The sequence below is a fragment of the Schistocerca americana genome, chromosome 11 (genome assembly GCF_021461395.2).
Source record: "Schistocerca americana isolate TAMUIC-IGC-003095 chromosome 11, iqSchAmer2.1, whole genome shotgun sequence".
In the NCBI taxonomy this organism is placed as follows: Eukaryota; Metazoa; Arthropoda; class Insecta; order Orthoptera; family Acrididae; genus Schistocerca; species Schistocerca americana.
In genome coordinates, this window is record NC_060129.1 from 132341923 (window position 1) to 132364053 (window position 22131).

At 42.8% G+C, this 22131-nt stretch overlaps 1 protein-coding gene across 2 annotated transcripts in view; it reads left to right on the plus strand.

The window, feature by feature from the left end:
• LOC124554124 (ankyrin-3-like) overlaps positions 1-17358 on the plus strand; it is a 51706-nt gene extending 34348 nt beyond the window's left edge. For both annotated transcript variants that reach the window (XM_047128186.1, XM_047128187.1), the window contains one exon: positions 16567-17358. In XM_047128186.1, coding sequence (XP_046984142.1) covers positions 16567-17053 — 487 coding nt within the window. In that variant the 3' untranslated portion in view covers positions 17054-17358. The remainder of the gene's footprint in view (positions 1-16566) is intronic.
• Positions 17359-22131: the final 4773 nt, after the last annotated feature.

The window sequence follows — 22131 nt, forward strand, 5'->3', positions numbered from 1 at the left end:
GCAATCCTTCTGCGCGTGTGGTCGGGTGGAGTCGTGTGTAGTGGCGTATGACGTCTTCTGTAAACAAATCCCTGCAATTGACGGTGTTTCACAGGTGTTATGGGTACAGATCTTGATTCAGCATGGGGAAATTTCTGCGAAAATGCATCCTGATATCGACTTATCTTTATGCAAATCGATTGTCGGTGGTAGCAGATAATGGTAGTCGACTTCACGAAAAACTGTGAGTGCACATTGCATTACATTTGTTACGTATTTAAAGACCTGCTACCTGACATTTTAAAAAGCATGTCGTGCATTATACAATTTTACATATAATACTGCATTGTTCTACATCGCTAGTAAAATTAGTATTGAGCTATAAAAGGAGGGTAATAACAATGAATTACAAAGTAAATTACATTGGTTGTAGGAAATAGAGTATTAATAAAGGATAGTAATTTATAACAGAAAATAGAAACATAGGAAAGGAATGATCTCCAAATTTCATTTTACTGTTAAAACAAAATATAACATATAAATTATGATTTATGTGCTTGCCATTCCATGTGGGAGGGCCTTGGCAGAAACGTTACTAAATGAAATATATCATGAGTGACTGCGAGTGTATTTGTTTATACTGTCTATGGAGTAGTGGCACTTATTAGATCTTATCTAGGGTGTACTATTGCACTAGTTGTGTTGCAATGGCTAGATGTAGTTACCCATATACATGTCGTATGTGTGCTGTTATCTTGTATGTCTCTGAGCATGATGTTTTTATCTTTAAGCAGTGTCATAGGCTGGAGTGGAACCACAGAACTTAAACTTGAAGATTCGCCTCACCATATAGCATATTCCTTAGATGTAATGAGTGTCTCAGTTCTTCAATTAGTCGTTTTCCTTCCCGTTTTTAGCTGTTGTATTGAAAATTCATATCAGGTAAATGAAAAAATCACATGCGATGCCTCCTTTCTTATAGTTATCTTTTTTTGTCTGTTTTAGCTATTGAACCTCTTATAATATGATGTTATTGCTGTGCTTGTGTCATTTTCTGTGCCCGCATCTACATCAATGTCTGTGATGTGTCTGAGTTTGTATCCTCCCAAGGATCGTGTTGTTGTCGTTGTTATGTGCTTGTCTGAGATCTGCCATATGAGTTCCCTCGTCTGTAGATTTCGTGCAGTGTTCTTGAAACATTAACAGTTGCGTTGCTTAGAGCACACTATTTGTCTGGGTCTCGTAGCATTTCTTTGATGTCGTTATGCTCTGTTACAGATCTTATATGTGTGAGGGTGTTGAATGTAATGTCACATGTTCAGGAGACCTATATGCCCCACACGTGCATGTAGTACTTTAGCTAAGGCCCACTCGGTTCAAGCCCAGTCGCAATGTGAACAATGGCATGGGTGGATCCGTATGCTTGTGATGAAGCTGTACCTGTAAATTGTGGAATCGCAGAAAACACGATGACCTTTGTCGGTCATCTCCCAGTCCATTTTTCAGGTGTCAAGGTGGCAGTTATTTAATTGACTCATGTCTACAATGTTTTCTCCTGTTATTCGTGGAATCTTGTAGTATGTACCCCTCTTGACCCAGCACACCACCGCTCTGTGGTAGATAATGACGTCAATGCGGCAATACCCCAGATCCACACACACGGCTTCTACTGACGTGGTGCCAAAAGCACGCAGCATTGTGAGTAGCATGCTCCTCTGTCCTAGCCTCACTGTGCTTCTATAGGCCACTGGACACAGGCAGTATGTTTATGCACCTGCTGCGAAGCATAGTAAGGCTTCCAAGAGAGCTGTGTCATATGTTTGTAGCGCATGCACAGGGCCATATACTGATTTCATTGCCAATGCACTTACTGTTAAAGTCAAAGACAATGAATTTTGCATGTGAACAATGCGTATACATGCCCGCAATTAGCAACAGTGACAGTGTTCAACATGCCTTCTTAATATAATTAAGGTGTAATACAATACGGTATTGTGTGACATAAGAATTTCTTTATTATTCAAGGGGATATATGGGAGCGAAAGAAGTTTTGTAAAGTATATATTTTGGTACAAAGTCCGTAAGTGAATTTAAGGAAACACAACGCCTGCTCCACAGAGATTCCAGTACTTCGTGCTTTGGTGAACCAGGACAGTCAGCCATGGGCATGCATAAACTGTGGATCCAATTTACATTTAAAAGCCTCGTACACCATAGGTGGACTATACAATTCACACACAGTAATACCTAATCATGGAAGACAGAACACTTATTCTGAAGTTCCATCACGAACTGGAAACTGACAAGCATATGCCAAATGTCGTGCATAAAAGTAATGCAGGTGATGTAACACAAAAAGAGGTGCATGCTAACAGCCAACGAGCAGAAAGAATCGAAAAAATTATTAAAGAGACAGACCACAGCGAGAATCTGTAGAAATGCCAGGTACCTCTCTGCTTGAGGTGACAAGCAAACATGCACACTGCAAAACATACGATATTGTTAAACACAGTGTACATACTGTCGAGGAAATACTTTAAAATATATTGTACGTAGTATATTCAAAATTAGCGGAATCTCGGTAAAGTACGTAACAGGAAAGGAATTATACCAATTTATAGTGTTACGAAAACTTGAGGGACTCAGTCCCAATAAAATATCAAAAAGCGATGAGGGAACTACTGGAGAAGGAAACAAATGTTAGAACAGAACACAAAACAAATTACGACAGAATTTAAAAGAATGGTCGAGAATTGTGTTAGTAAGTATATCAAGAACAGAGCAGAACGTGTGTCGAGAAAGACTTTTGTTATGCATGGTTCCAATAATGTACAGGTAGAAGAAAGTTAAGACCTTTCTCGCTGACAGCTGTGCGAACGCGTAAAACACCTTACAAAAAAGATCACAAGCTATGAAAGACTAAGTGCCTACGAATGATAGCCTCAGAAACGGAGAGGCTTCGAACGTGCCAGCGTTGTCGGCGTCTAGAGAAAGTGACTGGAAATCAGTCAAACCAAGAGCAGATAGTGATGTGTTTAGCGCCCACAACTCATCTCAGAACACCGAGGTCAGAGGTTTGTACAGTAAGGCAAGTGGTGATTTGTTGCAGATCTGGCGACACAGTATAATTCTGGTGCCGGCACAAGAGGTTCACAGCACAAAGTTTGACACAAGTTGTTGAATGTGAATATTCATACTATATGACCTGAAACAATTTTGCATGTGGACAGAATTAAAGCATCATTGTTGGATCTTGTCCTCTCGTCTTGTGTAGGGTGCCTAATGGATGCTTCGTTCTCAGAATGCTATACAACAATTCAAGCAAATAACTTTAATAGTTTTACTTCGTTAAAGCAGATTGACAATACTTAACTTTAATGTAAAAAGGAGTCGCAAGCGATGGGCGTAATGCAATATAAATTAGTCTAGTGCAATATGCAATGTTCAGGCAAGTCTGTCTCTCAGTTTGTTGATCACAAATATCAGTTCTCGTAGCAGTCTCTGCTAGGCCATGCTAATGCTGTCCACTAATGTCTGGCCGAGGCTGGCAGGAGCGGCGCCTATATTCATTTCTTGCAGGTGTCACTCCAGTCATGATGCGGTCTTAATCAGTGCACTATTGGCCCATGTCGTTTCACTGCCTTCTCTGGTCTTGCGTTCTTTGTCTTCGTTCTGGCGCCAGTGGTTACACCAGAACAGTCATTACCACTGTAGTGGGAGCAGGCTCATCGAGACTGGACAGTGGATCACTAGAAACGTATGGTCTAGTAGGATGAATCATGTTCTTTTGGTTACATTATGCTGATGGCAATCTCCAGACATGCCATCATTCAGGTGAATAGTTACCCAAAAGATGCACAACATATATGCTGGACAGTGAGAGCTGGACTATGTGGTGGGTGCAATCATCTGGGCTTCCATGGCATCTGTAACCGATGCCACCATGACAGCTGAGGATTACCTGTACACTAATGCAGATAACCTGTACATTTTCACGCTTTATGTCTTCCTCAACGACGATGACCCTGTCACGAAGACAGGATTGTGGTACAGTGAGTGGAGGAGAATGATACTGAACTCGTCTTGTCTCGTCCACATAATTTGCATGGTGTCAACCTGATGGAACACATCTGGCCCGCTATCAGACGGCACCTCCACTCTTACAAAACAATGGTCCATAATTTTCGAGAGCACAGTGTTGTGTAAATGTAGAGATAACACACACATAAATTTAATCAGAATTATGCACAGGAAGGCTAAATAAGGGTGACAGTTATACTGCATCTTCTGCAAGGTTCGCAGAAGAGCTTCTGTAAAGTTTGGAAGGTAGGAGACGAGGTACTGGTAGAAGTAAGGCTTTGAGGACGGGGCGTGAGTCATGCTCGGGTAGTTCAATTGGTAGAGCACTTGCCCGCGAAAGGCAAAGGTCCCGAGTTCGAGTCTCGGTCCGGCACACAGTTTTAATCTGCCAGGAAGTTTCATTAACAACCTTGCTTGATTATAGCCATATATATATAAAAACACAAATTTACGTAAGTCAGAGCTTCCAGATGAGCAGGAATTCCTTATGCAATTGACTAGTTCTTACCACGAGGAAAAAGGAATTTTTTCTTCTTTCTTAGAGTACCTTTTACATGTGAGTCTAGTAATACCAGTTATGGCAGGCGAGAAAATGAATCAGATCTTAGTGCCCTGCATTTTAAACAGTACAACCATTGGTGCCTTAGACTTTCACAGACATAGCAGAGGCTAACAGTCGAATAAACCCGCAGGTGGCCGGCCGCGGTGGCCGAACGGTACTTGGCACTTCAGTCCGGAACCGCGCGACTGCTATGATCGCAGGCTCGAATCTTGCCTCGGGCATGGATGTGTGTGATGTCCTTAGGTTAGTTAGGTTAAAGTACTTCTACGTTCCAGGGGATTGATCTCAGATGTTAAGTCTCACAGTGCTTCTTCATGCCGCAACTGCCAACTCTCCACAAGAGTCCATACAGCCACATCTTAAACCCACGCGAACAGCCCACTTTTCCCCTTTCCCTCTAGAGGGAGACACCGAAGCCTTCAATTGCGACAACGGCGCCACCGGCAGAAATCGGAGGGCAACTGCTTGACGCTACGTGCTGCGGCGCGCTTTTCAAAGCTAACTTTACCATGGGTCACCAGTGGTCCTAACACCACCAGTCCCTAGCAGTTCCAGGTCTGAGGACGAGGTGCAGATTGTAGAATCGCTCAGGGTCCTATATCGTGCTGACGCTTCAGACGCAACAGTCCTGGATACCAGCACTCATGGTCACACTGAGGCATAAACTGTCTCCTTGATCCCTTAATGTGTTCCCAAATGACTGACAACCTATTGCTCCAGTGGAACTGTGGCGGTTTTTTCTCCCACCTCGCTGAATCATGACAACTTTTAAGCATTAGACTTGCGTTTTGCATTGCTTTTCAAGAAACGTTGTTTCCTGTGATGTGGACCCCAGCTCTTTGTGCCTGACAGGGGTACTACAAATATTGTACTGACTGTGACACACTGCGAGGTGGAGTCTGCATCTATGTCTATGTCTGTAGCGAACCTATTTCCCCTTGAAACACTTTTGGAAACTGTGAGGACAATGCAGGAAATTACCATCAGCAAGATATAAGTCCCTCCAGACGGTGAAGTGTTGCACCATGTATTAGCTGCACTAATTTCTCATCTCTCGCCTCCACCCCCACTTGTCCTACTTCTGGGTGATTTTAATGCCTTAAACTTTGTTTGATGATGGCGTCCTCTTGGGTAAAATATTCCGGAGGTAAAACAGTCCCCCATTCGGATCTCCAGGCGGGGACTACTCAAGAGGACGTCGTTATCTGGAGGAAGAAAACTGGCGTTCTACGGATCGGAGTGTGGAATGTCAGATCCCTTAATCAGGCAGGTAGATTAGAAAATTTAAAAAGGGAAATGGATAGGTTAAAGTTAGATATAGTGGGAATTAGTGAAGTTCAGTGGCAGGAGGAACAAGACTTTTGGTCAGGTGATTACAGCGTTATAAATACAAAATCAAATAAGGGGTAATGCAGGAGTAGGTTTAATAATGAATAAAAAAAATAGGAGTGCGGGTTAGCTACTACAAACAGCATAGTGAACGCAATATTGTGGCCAAGATAGACACAAAGCCCATGCCTACTACAGTAGTACAAGTTTATATGCCAACTAGCTCTGCAGATGGTGAAGAAATTGATGAAATGTATGACGAGATAAAAGAAATTATTCAGGTAGTGAAGGGAGACGAAAATTTAATAGTCATGGGTGCCTGGAACTCGTCAGTAGGAAAAGGGAGAGAAGGAAACATAGTAGGTGAATATGGGTTGGGGGGAAGAAATGAAAGAGGAAGCTGCCTTGTAGAATGCATAGCTAACACTTGGTTCAAGAAACATGAAATAAGGTTGTATACCTGGAAGAATCCTGGAGATACTAAAAGGTATCAGATAGATTATACAATGATAAGACAGAGATTTAGGAACCAGGTTTTAAATTGTAAGACATTTCCAGGAGAAGATGTGGATTCTGACCACAACCTATTGGTTATGAACTGCAGATTGAAACTGAAGAAACTGCAAAAAGGTGGGAATTTAAGGAGATGGGACCTGGATAAACTGAAAGAACCAGAGGTTGTAGAGAGTTTCAGGGAGAGCATAAGGGAACAATTGACAGGAATGGGGGAAAGAAATACAGTAGAAGAAGAATGGGTAGCTCTGAGGGATGAAGTAGTGAAGGCAGCAGACGACCAAGTAGGTAAAAAGACGTGGGCTAGTAGAAATCCTTGGGTAACAGAAGAGATATTGAATTTAATTGATGAAAGGAGGAAATATAAAAATGCAGTAAATGAAGCAGGCAAAAAGGAATACAAACGTATCAAAAATGAGATCGACAGGAAGTGCAAAATGGCTAAGCAAGGATGGCTAGAGGACAAATGTAAGGATATAGAGGCCTGTCTCACTAGGGGTAATATAGATACTGCCTGCAGGAAAATTAAAGAGACCTTTTTGAGAGAAGAGAGCCACTTGTATGAATATCAAGAGCTCAGATGGCAACCCAGTTCTAAGTTAAGAAGGGAAGGCAGAAAGGAGGAAGGAGTATATAGAGGGTTTATACAAGGGCGATGTACTTGAGGACAATATTATGGAAATGGAAGAGGATGTAGATGAAGACGAAATGGGAGATAAGATACTGCGTGAAGAGTTTGACAGAGCACTGAAAGGCCTGAGTCGAAACAAGGCCCCGGGAGTAGATAACATTCCATTAGAACTACTGATGGCCTTGGGCGAGCCAGTCCTTACAAAACTCTACCATCTGGTGAGCAAGATGTATGAGACAGGCAAAATACCATCAGACTTCAAGAAGAATATAATAATTCCAATCCCAAAGAAAGCAGGTGTTGACAGACGTGAAAATTACCGAACTGTCAGTTTAATAAGTCACAGCTGCAAAATACTAACGCGAATTCTTTACAGACGAATGGAAAAACTAGTAGAAGCCGACCTCGGGGAAGATCAGTTTGGATTCCGTAGAAATACTGGAACACGTGAGGCAATACAGAAACCAGATGGCAGTTATAAGAGACGAGGGGCATGAAAGGGAAGTAGTGGTTGGGAAAGGAGTGAGACAGGGTTGTAGCCTCTCCCCGATGTTATTCAATCTGTATATTGAGCAAGCAGTAAAGGAAACAAAAGAAAAATTCGGAGTAGGTATTAAAATTCATGGAGAAGAAGTAACAACTTTGAGGTTCGCCGATGACATTATAATTCTGTCAGTTACAGCAAAGGACTTGGAAATGCAGTTGAACGGAATGGACAGTGTCTTGAAAGCAGGATATAAGATGAACATCAACAAAAGCAAAACGAAGATAATGGAAAGTAGTCAAATTAAATCGGGTGAGGCTGAGGGAATTAGATTAGGAAATGACACATAAAGTAGTAAAGGAGTTTTGCTATTTAGGGAGTAAAATAACTGGTGATGGTCGAAGTAGAGAGGATATAAAATGTAGACTGGCAATGGCAAGGAAATCGTTTCTGAAGAAGAGAAATTTGTTAACATCGAGAATTGATATAAGTGTCAGGAAGTCGTTTCTGAAAGTATTTGTATGGAGTGTAGCCATGTATGGAAGTGAAACATGGACGATAACTAGTTTGGACAAGAAGAGAATAGAAGCTTTCGAAATGTGGTGCTACAGAAGAATGCTGAAGAGAAGGTGGGTAGATCACATAACTAATGAGGAGGTATTGAATAGGATTGGGGAGAAGAGAAGTTTGTGGCACAACTTGACTAGAAGAAGGGATCGGTTGGTAGGACATGTTTTGAGGCATCAAGGGATCACAAATTTAGCATTGGACGGCAGCGTGGAGGGTAAAAATCGTAGAGGGAGACCACGAGATGAATACACTAAGCAGATTCAGAAGGATGTAGCTTGCAGTAGGTACTGGGAGATGAAGAAGCTTGCACAGGATAGAGTAGCATGGAGAACTGCATCAAACCAGTCTCAGGACTGAAGACCACAACAACAACAACCTTGTTTGGGGTGGAACGAAGATTTCTGGTGTGGTAAGACTGTCGAGGATCTACTAACTCACCTCGGCTTTTGCCTCCTCATTACAGGTGCCCCCATTCACTTTAGTGTGGCATCTGACACATACTGAGCCATTGATCCCTTGGTTTGCTGTTCTGGTCTGCTCCTTTATATCCACTGGAGATCTCATGGCAACTTGTGTGGTAGTGACCACTTTCCACTCTTTCTGTCCCTACTCCAGCATCGCCTGGACACTTGCCCATATGGGCTCTTACCAAGGCTGAATGAGATGCTTTCAAGGGCACTACAACTGTTGAATCTCCTTTGCATGGGACCACCATTACTACCATTGTTGCCCAAGCTGAATCTTGAATCCCTTGTTCCTCAGGCTGTTCCAGTGGTAGTCAGTCCCTTGGTGGTCACTCAAAATCGCTGTGGCCATTAGAGACTGTAGGTGGGCCCTTCAACATCATAAGCGCCATTGATTTCTAGAGCACCTCATTGCCCTCAAAATGCATTGTGTCCAGGTCTGTCAGCTCATTGAATGATGGGACTATTGGGAACGATACATCTCCACCACTCGCACAAAAACCTCTCCTTCCCAGGTCTGGACCAAGCTCAGATGCCTTTACGGATATGAGACTCCTTCAGGTATACATAGAATTTCGACAGATGGAGCTGTATATGCCGATCCACATGTAATCGCAGAATGTCTTGTGGATCATTATCTTCGCACCTCTGCATCTGACAATTAAATCGTGGTGAAACGACAATTCCTATCTCTCGCTCCACACCAATCCGAGACATATAGTGCTCCCTTCAGTGAGTGGGAATTGCTCAGGGCCCTTGCCGATTCTCCTGACTCAACCCCTGGGGCAGACTACATCCATTCCCAAAAGCTTAAATGTCTGTGAGTGGATTATCAGCGCCACTTCCTTGCCATCATCAACTGAATCTTGAGCGATGGCGACTCCCCATCGCAGTGCCAGTTAAGTATGATCATCCCAGTGCTAAAGCCTGGTAAGAACCTGCTAGATTTGGGCTGTTATCGTCCTATCAGCCTCACCAACGCTCTGTGCAAGCTGCTTGAATGTATGGTGAGCTGGCCGTTGTGTTGGCTCCTCAAGTGTCAGCGTCTTCTGGCTCCCTCCCAGGGCGGTTTTTGGCGAGTTCGCTCCACCACTGACAACTTACTCTACCCAGAGACTGCCATCTGATTGGCCTTCTCCTGGCGTCAGCACCTGATTTCCGCCTTTTTTGGTCTGACGAAAGCCTACAATATCACTTGGCGACACCACATCCTCTCTACTCTGCATGAGTGGTGTCTCTGGGGCCCGCTCCCGATTTTTATACGGAACTTTTTGTCGCTACCCATTTCAGAGCTCGAGCTGGTGCCTCACACTGTTCGCCTCACATCCAAGAGAATGGGGTCCCAAATGGCTCTGTCCTGAGCGTTCCAATCTTTTTAATCATCGTTAATGGTCCTCAATATCTCCCCACCTATATGCTGATGATTTTTGTATTTCCCTTTGCTCCTCTTCTGTTGGTGGCTGAACGTAGACTGCTGGAAGTCATACAAAAGGTGCAGCAGTGGGTCCTCACTCACAGGTTTCAGTTTTCAGCTGCCAACACTTGTGTCATACCCTTCTGTTTTTGTTGTACTGCCATCTCCATCTGGAACTTTACCTTGATGACCAACTACTTAATGTAGTGGAGATGTTCTGCTTTTTGGGACTGGTCTTTGATACTTTTTTAACTTGGCTTCCCCATCTTCGTCAGCTTAAGAAAATGTGCTGGCAGCATGTTAATGTTATTCAATGCCTACACCACAACGAATTGGGTGCTGATCGCCCTACACTGCTGCAGCTGTGCAAAGCACTTTGCAGTCCCTTCTTTCCTATGGATGCCTGGTGTGTGGTTCTGCTTTGCCCTCAGCATTCCAACTGCTGGACTCTATACACCACTGTGCGACAGGAGCTTCCTAAACCAGCGTCCTAATAAAGGCTGGTGTTCCTCCATTGCGAATTAGGTGACAGCAGTTGCTTGCGAACTATACTGCCCATATTCATTATTCGCCTTACCATTCAAATTATGATCTCCTTTCCGTAATATGGCTACCCATCCCTGACAACAGCAGCGCAGATTGGGGATGCCAATTGCAGTTTGTGTTTGCTTCTTAGTGATCTTGACACTTTCCTTCTATCACTTTTCTATGTGTTCACTTCGTGGTCCATACCACAGCCACTGGTTCGTCTGGACCTATCGCAAAGCCCAAAAGGCTCAGTTCCACCTGTGGCCTCCATGACAGTTTTTCTCTATTCTTGGTGAGTTCCAGGACTCAGAAACAGTCTACACAGATGGCTCAATGGCTCTTGTTGGCTTCGCTTATGCTCACGTTGGACATGCTGAACAGAGCTCCTAGCTGGACTGCTTCAGTGTTTTCACTGCACAGTTGGTAGCTATCTCTTGCACTCTTCAGCATATCCATTCCTTCCCTCACCACCCTTTGCTGTTAACTATCCAGCTGTTAACTATCCACATTCAGTGACCTACATTAGGACCCCAGGACATGCTGGGATCCTGGGCAGTGAACTTGCTGTCAGGTTGACCAAACATGCTACCAGTAAACCAACTCTGGAGATCTTCCCACTGGAGACTGATTTCCAGTTGGTCTTATGCTGTTAAGTTTTCAGGATCTGGGATGCTGAATGACACATGGTCAGTACACCAACTAAACTATGTGTTGTCAAGGAGAATACGAATCTGTGATAATCATCCATGCAAGCCACTCGCAGGGCGTCTGTTGTCCTTTGCTAACCCCACATCGGCCGCACCTGGCTGACTCATAGACACCTCCTCCGTCGCTAGGACGTACCTCAGTGTTGCTGTAGGTCCCACTTGACTGTCGTCCTCATTTCACTGGACTGCCCTAGTTTAATTGCCCTGCAGTGGACTTTTAACCTTCCCATCACACTGTTAACGGTGTTGGGAGTCAATGTCATAACGGTTGACATCGTTTTACGTTTTATTTGTGAGGGGAATTTTTATCACACAATCTACCTTTATTTTAACTCTTCCTCACTCTTTCTTTGCTGTTTTTTAGCCTTGGTGTTCGTATTTTCCCTGTCCAAGTTCGTCTGGCCTCGTCTTTAAGGCTGGAGGTTTTAGTGTGTTGCAGAGTGGCTCGCTCATCCTTTATTTCTGTCGTGATCACCCAGTCCTGGCCATCTGCTATGTTATTCTGATACCATCCACTGTTTTTTCTTTTAGTTTACGTTTTCCCCTTTTTGTTAGCCTTTTTTTGTTTTCTTCTTCAGTGTAGTTTCGAGTCAGTCTTTCTCCTTTTACTTTCCCGAAATCGTTTTGGTAATGTTTTTAACCCGAGAGCTGTTTGAATGTTGGGAAAGGGACAGATGACAGCGTAGTTTGACCCCTTTACTCCTCACACCAACCAACCAACTAAAACTGCTTCTCATAAAGAATCGAGCTCAATGCAGTTTTCGTAGTACTATAGCTAGGAACATGTCAGACCTATTGCCAGAATGTACATGTATATTTTATATCAGACCTCAGCTTGTAAATCACATCCAGCGAAAATGATAGTTGAGTTTGACAATGCATATGACTGAGTGAAAAACAATTTTTAATATGACTGTGAGCAAAATGCGATTTAACAGATGAGTGAGTAACATGATATACAGTGTTATAATTAACGAGGCATCCACAGTCATCGTTAGTCAGCATCTTATGACACCACTATACCCAGATTAGTATGGGATGTCTGCTGCCAGCGACATCACATGCTACTGATTTTAAATCACATCTCGTAATATGACAAGGACTTCAGGTTTCCAAGATGAAGAAGATATGTAAGGAAAATGCTCATAAATCAGTTTGCAGTTCAACAGGAACTAAAATTTGCAGAAAACTGCACACGTTTGAACAGCAAGACCAGTAATTGACTACGAAACAGTTCCAGCTCATAAAACTAGCCTAAATATCATCTCCATAAATGTAACAGACGAGAGGATGCTTCCAGATCTTATGTATTTTCCCACAATTTACAATACGCTTTGAGTTAGTTAGGAACATAACCGTATGTCAGTGCTTGAAAGGGTAGACGCCTGTGACACAAAAATTACTTATAAGATACAAGTGGTAACTTTCATGAAGACTTATACCATTGGTAAAAGTATTTAGCAGTAGTATTTCTACTGTCCACAACATTTCCAAACAGAACAAAGGCAGTGGTGTATTCCTTCATGTGTAATGACAGCACCTTCAAGACCATCTTTAGTGTCACAATGCTACAGGACATGCAAATGTTGGATCTCAAGCCATGGAACTGAATGTCACGAAAGACAAGAAATTATTGCTATGTCCAAATGCATTCTCATTCCATATGAAGCATCTAGCAGATACACTTCGATCAATGTAGATCTAATAAATCACAAGCTAGATTCTGTTTCTGAGTATTAGTTGGACAAAGTTTTTTTTCAGGGAATAATCTACATAATCCCTTGCTGACCACAAAACTCAGAGCCAGCAGGTAGGAGGTAATTTGTGATAATGTTCCCATCACAGATAAATTATACAGTTTCCTATCCCTCCAAGTTTACTTTGCCTGCAATACTGAATAGTAGACAAACGATGAATGGAGCTGCATGGTGGAAAAAACATGTTCACTAACAGAGCAACTTACAAACACATGGAATTCAAGTGCATTCCTAAACCGAAATATACTGATCACTAATGCACTAAATCACTGTTTTAAAGAAAAGAAATCCTATTAACTGTCTCTCAAAGTGAAAGATTAAAAAATCTGTTAAAGTGTCTGTTCATGCTAAGCAGGAAATCTAACTTGCGGTCGTGATGTGAAACAAAATTTAAACTGTCACTAATGTTCATTACATTACTTTGCAAGTTCAACTTTTCTGAGTGGTTTTCCAGGATATCATTTCACTTCAGTGCATGTTCATTGTTTTCAGTGTGATTGGCTTCTTCTTTCTTAGTGCATTAGATTAATTTCACTTCAATTATTGCTTATGGCACATACTGTCTCTCAAATGGTTCAAGTGGCTTGGAGCACTATGGGACTTAACTTCTAAGGTCATCAGTCCCCTATAACTTAGAACTACTTAAACCAATCTACCCTAAGGACATCACACATATCCATGCCCGTGGCAGGATTCGAACCTGCGACAGTAGCGGTCGCGCGGTTCCAGACTGTAGCGCCTAGAACCGCTCGGCCGCCCCAGCCGGGTGCCTCTCAAAACTGCTTACTATAACTGAATTATATTTTTATAATCGGTTTGTGTTCCTGCTACTTTCATGAGGCGAAACATTATTTTTCATCACTAGAGAGGAAAAATTGTGTGCCAAAATTATACATGAAAAACACTGTTTTGAGAATCATTCAGCTAAAAGTCCGTTAAGTATAACAAATTTTTTATAAAGTCATTCATACATTTCAGAGTGGATCATAAGTTACCCCATTTCCTGTTAGTATTCTACGTACAGTAATCCATATGCAGAGAGCAAACTTTTAATTTATGGGAGCACAGTCAGTCCCATGGTTTGAGATCCTACATCTGCATGTACTGTAGCATTGTGACACTAAAGGCAGTCTTGAAGATGCTGTCATTACATAGAAAGTGACACACCACTGGCTGTGTTCTGTTAGGAAATTTTTTGGGCAGTGGAAGGACCGCTGCTAAATACTGAAAGAATTGGGAGTGACTCATTATTACTAACAAAGTTTATATGTATGTAATATTTGTCAAAAATGTGAGAGAAAATGCTAGGAAAGCTTATGACGTGTAGTTTTCATTTTCATGCATGCAATTTTGGGCATGGTTGGCAGGTTTCCACCATATCCATTGTACATCAGTGCTAGAAACACCACTCAACAAATTGCCTGCTACACCACACCCCATCAGAGATCACTCGAGTATAGGTGGCTATCATCGGTTCATAGCTGAGGCACGCCCATGCTGGGTGGTACCACTACCAGCCCCAATAACCACACATATGAAGGGCAAAGACTCATCGCTCTGTAGAAGTTGTGTGTGGCTGCTTCAGCAACAGATTTAGAGTACAGAGTAGCGGATCATTTTTTAACAGCGAAACACTTTGTGGTACAGAGGCCCACATACGACTGATCTAACAGAATATAGAATTGCAGCATCTTGTCCACCCAGAAAATCTGTTGGATTGGAGGAGAGGGGATCATGCACTGGGTGTACTCATGAGGCAACGAGGTGTAATTAAAGTGGGGGTTCCATAAAATATTCAGTAGTAATGAGAAACCGTAGTAGATTAAGTGTCTTAAATCGTCACTGATTCTGGTCAGGTTATAAATGATTACCATTAAAGTACCAGTAATGATAGATTAACGCCTGTTTGTGAAGCAGCTTCCACAGCTCCGTATTAAATTGCCCAAACAGCTCAGAGTCTGGCTCTCATCTGTAAGAGTTTTTTGAATCTGGAGATGTGACTTTGACGTCCGTCAGTGACCTATGCATTTAAAAACAAAGTAGCACCACTTCAAACATTGTGTCACACCGTGGGTACACCTTCACCAGACTACACACACACATACACACACACACACACACACACACACACACACACACACACACAAAACAAACACACACAAAACACACACACACACTTAAACATGTGTGCGAGGCAAACATAAATACACTGCCTTCACCAGGACCACACCAAGTTAAGCACTGTGGGAGTCAAAAGGGCTTCAGAGCTGTTCGTTCCTGTACAGTCATTCAGGATTCACGTCTGTTTCTCTCTATATAGAAAACATCCATTATTATCTGATGCAGTTATCAGAACTATAAAATGAGTTTTGAGTATGTCAACTGTATGATTTTCAATAGAATCAGCAACATTTGCAAATCTGTCTGCCCAAAATATTTCTAGAAAGAGGAATTATGTATTTTATCGATCAGCGGATATTGGATTCATTATTTTAATACGTCATTTACCAGAATAATGGAAATAATTACTTCTTAATTGACTTTAGTTTCAAAAAATGTTACTAAATTCTTCCCCTGAGCACATGCCGCACAGTGTGTTGTATCAGCATTTAGGTATTTTCGTTTAGACCCGTCCTAGCGAGATTGTCGCATGTAAATTACATACTTCAGCACTTTCCAGGAAACAAGACTTACTTTCCAACGGTTGTCATATCGAGACAAGTTCATTAAACTTTAATTTACTCTCATGATCTCGCTGTCGCCTTAAGGCACATCACAGCCAGAGGAATATAAGACGAAAGTTTCTCTCTCTCTCTCTCTTTGTCTCTCTCTCTCTTTCTCTCTCTATGTGTATGTTTCTGTGTGTGTGTGTGTGTGTGTGTGTGTGTGTTTGTTTGTTTGTTTGTTTCTGTTAGTTCCTGTGTGTATGTGCATCTGTCAATGAGTGTGATTGTGTGTAGTGGTAGAAGAGTCCAGTTTGGTATTATTGCTGTATCCGAAACGTAACTACTAAATGGTTTCCTGGTTAACAGTAGCTTTCTCTGTTTGACGTGTTTGTGTCAAGAAACTTGTTGATAATTGGGTTTACTTTTGTTCCTGTAATAACAGAAACTTCTCTTTAAATAGCACGAGACGTCATTAGCATTATTTGTCACATTTGCAAGTGTCAGAGAGGACTGCTGCACACAGAGACGTAGTAATGGCTGAACGAAGTGGAAGGCAACAACTTCTATAACGACTGTATTCTAAGGTCAAAAAACTAACGATCACGAATTAAAGTGACAAAATGTGATAACTTTGTATCTTGAGTGTTGGAGTGTAGGAATTTTTTGTGGAGAGTGCATGAAGAATTTGAGAGGATGACGTAACTGTGCATCTGTACGTTAATATAAAGCAACTTTCTCAGTGTTCTGTATCACAGAAGGGAGATTTATCAGTTGTCAGAGAGATGAGTTATAGAATTGGTTACAGTTGTACCACTCTGATACGTTTCTTCATCAGAAGTGTGTGTTTGAACAAAAGTACGAGAATTTCTGTGTTTTGTGTAGGACCCTCTCGGCAGCGGAGAAAGGAAGGAGGCTGATGAAGGCAGCTAGCGATGGGGCAGTGCAAGAGCTGCAGATGCTGCTGGCAGCTGGGGCTGATGTGGGTGCGACGGATGGGAACAAGAATACTGCGCTGCACTGGGCAGCCTGGCAGGGTCACGTGGAAGCGGCGAGTTGTCTGGTGGGGGCTGGCGCGGAGGTGGATGCCGGGAACTGGGTCCAGAACACGCCGCTGCACTGGGCTGCATGGGGCGGCCGGCCGGCCGTGGTGCGGCTGCTGGAGGAGGCCTCTGCAGACCCCAATGCCAGGAATGTGGACGGGGACACGCCGCTGCACTTCGCGGCAGAGCATGGCCGCACAGAGGAGGCGATTGCACTACTCGATGCAGGGGCTGACAGCGGGGCCAGGAATCACAAGGGGAAAACCCCAGTGGACCGCGCCAGGCAGTTCAACCACCAACACTGGATAGACAGGATAAGACGAGACTAGCAGTACAATACACACCTCTGAAGTAAAAACAACGCTAGTCTACCAAAATCACAACAGTAGCGACAATGTGAGATTCATATAAACTAATGTGTGTAGCAAGAAGCGAGTTTCCTTCCATGAAAACTTAACAATAATCGAAACGTATATCATTAATAATAAATATGTTTTTAACTAAATTCATTATTGTAAAGTAATTGGTAAGAATATGCTATTACAAATAACACCACCTCCAGTGTGGCAGTAAGGCGCTGTACTGTTGCGGTAAGTTGTTGGACCACAGTAACAATAAATCTTTAATTTAATCACGAACAATTCATTTATTGAGCCAACTGTGCAGTTTGTAAACACTGCCAGTGCAGGTCGGCCAAATATAACTGTAAGTAAACAGTTATGATGAAAGTCCAAAGACAATCGTCTGAACAGAAAAAGAACATGTTGTATTGAGCAGGAACATCAGCCATCCCCAAGGAAACCCCAGAGGCTTAGTTTGTGCTGTAATACAGTATCACAGTTGCTGTGGAAAAAATAACAATGATTACTCAAAACAAACCATTCCTCTTACAATACCATAAAGATATTACAGCACTTCTTAAAAACATCAAGAATTTTCTTATTTGCCAAGGACAAGCATTTACAAGAGAAACACACACTCACTAATTATATCCATGTCTTGCGGAGATGAAAATGTGTTCACAATGCAACAATTTCCAAAATTCATGATAAGGCATACACCCAAAGAAATTTTCATTGAAGGAGTTCACATCATGAAAATAAATCATCTTTGGTAAAACAATTACTGATTGGTTCTTCCATGTAGTATGCTGCACAATGTGCAAACCGTAAGAAATAAAAGGTAAAATATTATTAATCTGACCTTAAGAGACAATGTAACAATATATCAAACAATGCTCAGAGCTGTATCCCATCTAGAGTAATTTAAGATTATGTTTACATGTTATTCTAAGCCAATTACATACATGAAAAACAGTTTTGCATCACCCCAGTTTCCAGAACTCCTGAAGATAGATGTTGACTTTGGCTACTGTATCACAGACACAGTCTATTTTACTGTTCAGAGTTGTCTATACCCGCCCAAAGATGTAAACAACCATGTATGAGCAGCGCCTATTAGGCGGACGGAGTCCGACAGCTGATCAGTTCCAGTCATTCCACCAAGAAGGAGGTACATGGCTAGTGTTGTCTGTAGTTCAACCCTGCCTACATGGTCAGTACTGCGGTCTGATTGCGTTCGCATTTTTTCTTTGTGTCACGAAGGGCTCTCAAGAAGGGAAGTGTCCATGCGTCTCAGAGTGAATGAAAGTGATGTTGTTCAGACATGGAGGATATAAAGAGAGAGAGGAACTGTCGATGACATCCCTCGCTCAGGCTGCCCAAGGGCTAGTATTGCAGTGGATGAGCGCTTCCTACGGATTATGGCTCGGAGTAACCCTGACAGCAACACCACCATGTTGCATAATGCTTTTCGTGCAGCCACACTCAAACTGTGTGGAATAGGCTGCATGACGCACAACTTCACTCCAGATGTCGATGGTGAGGTCCATCTTTGCAACCACGACACCATGCACTGCGGTACAGTTTGGCCCAACAATATGTGAATGCATCCCTCAGGACTGGCATCACGTTCTCTTCACCGATAACAGTCGTATATGCCTTCAGTCAGACAAGTGTCAGAGATGTGTTTGGAGGTGACCCAGTCAGGATGAATGCATTAGATACACTGCCCAGCGAGTGCAGCAAGATGGAAGTTCCCTGCTCTTTTGCGGTGGCATTATGTGGGGCCGACGTACGCCACTGGTGGTCTTGGAAGGAGCCATAATGGCTGCACGATACGTGAATTCCATCCTCCAATCGATAGTGCATCTATATTGGCAGCATATTAGCGAGGCATTCGTCTTCATGGACCATAATTTACGCTCCCATCGTGCACATCTTGTAACGATTTCCTTCAGGATAACGACAACGCCTGATTAGAATGGCCAGCATGTTCTCCAGACATGAACCCAATCGCTCATGCCTGGGATAGGTAGTGCGGTTTATGGACGACGTGACCCTTGAACCACTCTGAGGCATCTACGCCGAATCGCCATTGAGGAGTGGGACAATCTGGAGCAACAGTGCCTTGATGAACTTGTGGGTAGTGTGCCACGACGAATACAGGCACGCATCAATGCAAGAGGACGTGCTACTGGGGGTGAGAGGTACCGGTGTGTACAGCAATCTGGATCACCATCTCTGAACGTCTCGCTCTATGGTGGATCAACATGCAGTGTGTGGTTTTTATGGGCAATAAAAAGGGAGGAAGTGATGTTTATGTTGAGTTCTATTCCACATTCCGTACATATTCCGAAACTCTCCGAAACCGAGTTGATGCAAAGCTTTTCTTGATGTGTGCGTTTTAGCTGGTCAAGAGGCATCAGATAAGGCGCTCTTGCTTAACTTCTCTCTGTAAATAAATGAATGTATGAAAAGGAACTTCATATATGTCGGTCAAATGTGACCATACATATAATTTAACATAAACTTCTACCTATTGTGTGAAACTAGTATATCAAAAGAAGACGAAAATAAACTTAAGTAACCAATTGCTCTAACTGGAACGACTTAGCAGAAGTCTTCTTGGGTAGAGTAGTGCCCAACAGCCAACAGCGTTCCATAGGTTACAAACAGAGTAAAGTTAACACTACGCTGGATACCTGTAGGAGGCTCACGAGGAAGAGTAAATACGCGCACTATGCAATTAATACACACTGGCCTACGGTTACTATTAAAGGAAACGTAACATATCCAAATACCTCAATTACGATACGAACGAAGAATGAGTGACGTTGGATAAACAGTGTTACGTGGATTAGTACAATTTTGAACTTAGCCAGACTCCTCTTTAAGACAAGTAATGACCTTGGTCACAAAACCTGGCTTATGCCTGTACTATTCGTATTTTTATTTAATAATGGACATTTATACTAGATCTTAAGTCACTGGCAAGAATAGTAGGAATTAGTACACAACAACAAAAATAAATAACAAGCAGCCAAATCAGCAGTTTTCTCAGAACAGTCCATCAGTTGGCTCACACTAAAACATATTGTAAACCAGAGCATAGGTCTGTAAGAGAAGCGCGGAATACTAACACAAATCAATCACAACTAACGAAATCTGCAGTTAACACCGAAGATCAGTTACTCTCACAGCCCATGAATTGACCACACAGAAATGTATCTGAAGTTCCACCACTGCATGCAATAGATAATTGCCAAACTTTGTACAAATTGACCAGGTAAAGGCGCCAGCAAAATCATAGAGGAGAACATTAACTGAACAAAGATAGAGGTGGAACCAGAATGCGATGGATTACTGCGATGTGAAACCAGTACTTGGTGAGACATATCAAGTGTCACAGTTAATTACAAGAATCGCAGTATCGGGCAGTCCAAACCATTTTCCTTCCGCCTAAGGCCTGATGTATTAATCACACAGCTCCATTGGTCATCTACAATCCAAGACTCTGCAAAGTCCAACAACCGCAAATACCGCAATAATAGGTCCCCCTCAGCGTCCATGACTCTGACCACGAAATTCTCCATCGGTCATGCAAAATTGTCCTTCATGTGCCCAAAATACCCTGTGCTCGGGCACCTACAGCTGACCAGCGGAGCTAGGAACTCTTAGCTTCGCTGGAACCAAAGAGTGCGCGTGAGCTACTGATACACACTGGTTCCAAGAAAACAGAACACGTGTGTGGCACATCCATATTACTGGCATATGAACTCTATGGTTAGAATGCATTTTCACTTCAAATCTAAGACTGCTTTTGTGTGTGCAGACGATGCATTAATTGGCGACCTCTGTTATAATATGACATTAATAGCAGTATTCACACCACTTAGTTCTGATGCCAGACTAAATTTACTCATGTGTCAGCAGTAGCGATGGTTTGAAAGCTAGTGTGTTCATAGTATGGCGTTAGTACCAATATTCCACACCACATCGTTTGCGCATAATATGAAACAATATAATTGGTTTACGTTTATTTACAACGAATTGTAGAAAACCGCTAATAATACATGACCAACAGATCTGTAAAACTGTAGTTCCACAACACATTACGATGTGTGGGGTAAAATAGACCTTCACGGTGACATTGCAGGGTGCTGCAGCATATTTTTCCTTTTTCAATTTTTGCCTTCCATCCGTCGTCTGTGCATCTCCCTGCACCAGGCGTCACAGCGGCAGAGCGCCTGCAGGTGCCGCAACTCTGGCAGGGCGGGTGCAGCTGTCTGCTTGGCCCTCATTGCCCCAGTCGACAGTGTGCCGAACTGCAGCACGCATGAGCTGTAGAATGCAAATAGGAATTTGTGTAGAAAATGTACTGCTTGTTCAACATGCAGATTGAATAACATCAGGGGTAGGCTACAACTGTCTCACTCCCTTCTCAACCACTGCGAGGGCTTTGTGTATATCTTGGCTACAATAATGCATTCAATGTGCAGTTCGTAGTTGCTTACATTATTAATCCTACTCCTGCATTACCCCTATAACCCTGTATTCAGCTGACCACAAGTTTTGTTCCTCCTGCCAAAGAATGTAGCTAATTCCCGCTATATCCAGCTTTAACCTATCCATTTCCCTTTTTAAATTTTCTAACCTACCTGCCTGATTAAGCGATCTGACATTCTATGCCCCGATCTGTAGAACACCAGTTTTGCTTTCTCCTGATAATGATGTCCTCCTAAGTAGCCCCTGCCTAGAGATCCGAATGGGGGACTATTTTACCTACAGAATATTTTACCCAAGACGGTGCCATCATCATTTAACCATACAGTAAAGCGGTGCCCTCGGAAAAATTACGGCTGTAGTTTCTCCTGGCTTCCAGCCGTTCGCAGTACCATAGCAACAAGGCCGTTTTGGTTAGTGTTGCAAGGCCAGATCAGTCAATCATCCAGACTGTTGCCCCTGCAAGTACTGAAAAGGCTTCTGCCCATCTTCAGGAACTACACGTTTGTCTGGCCTCTCAACAGGTACCCCTCCATTGTCGTGGCATCTACAGTACAGCTATC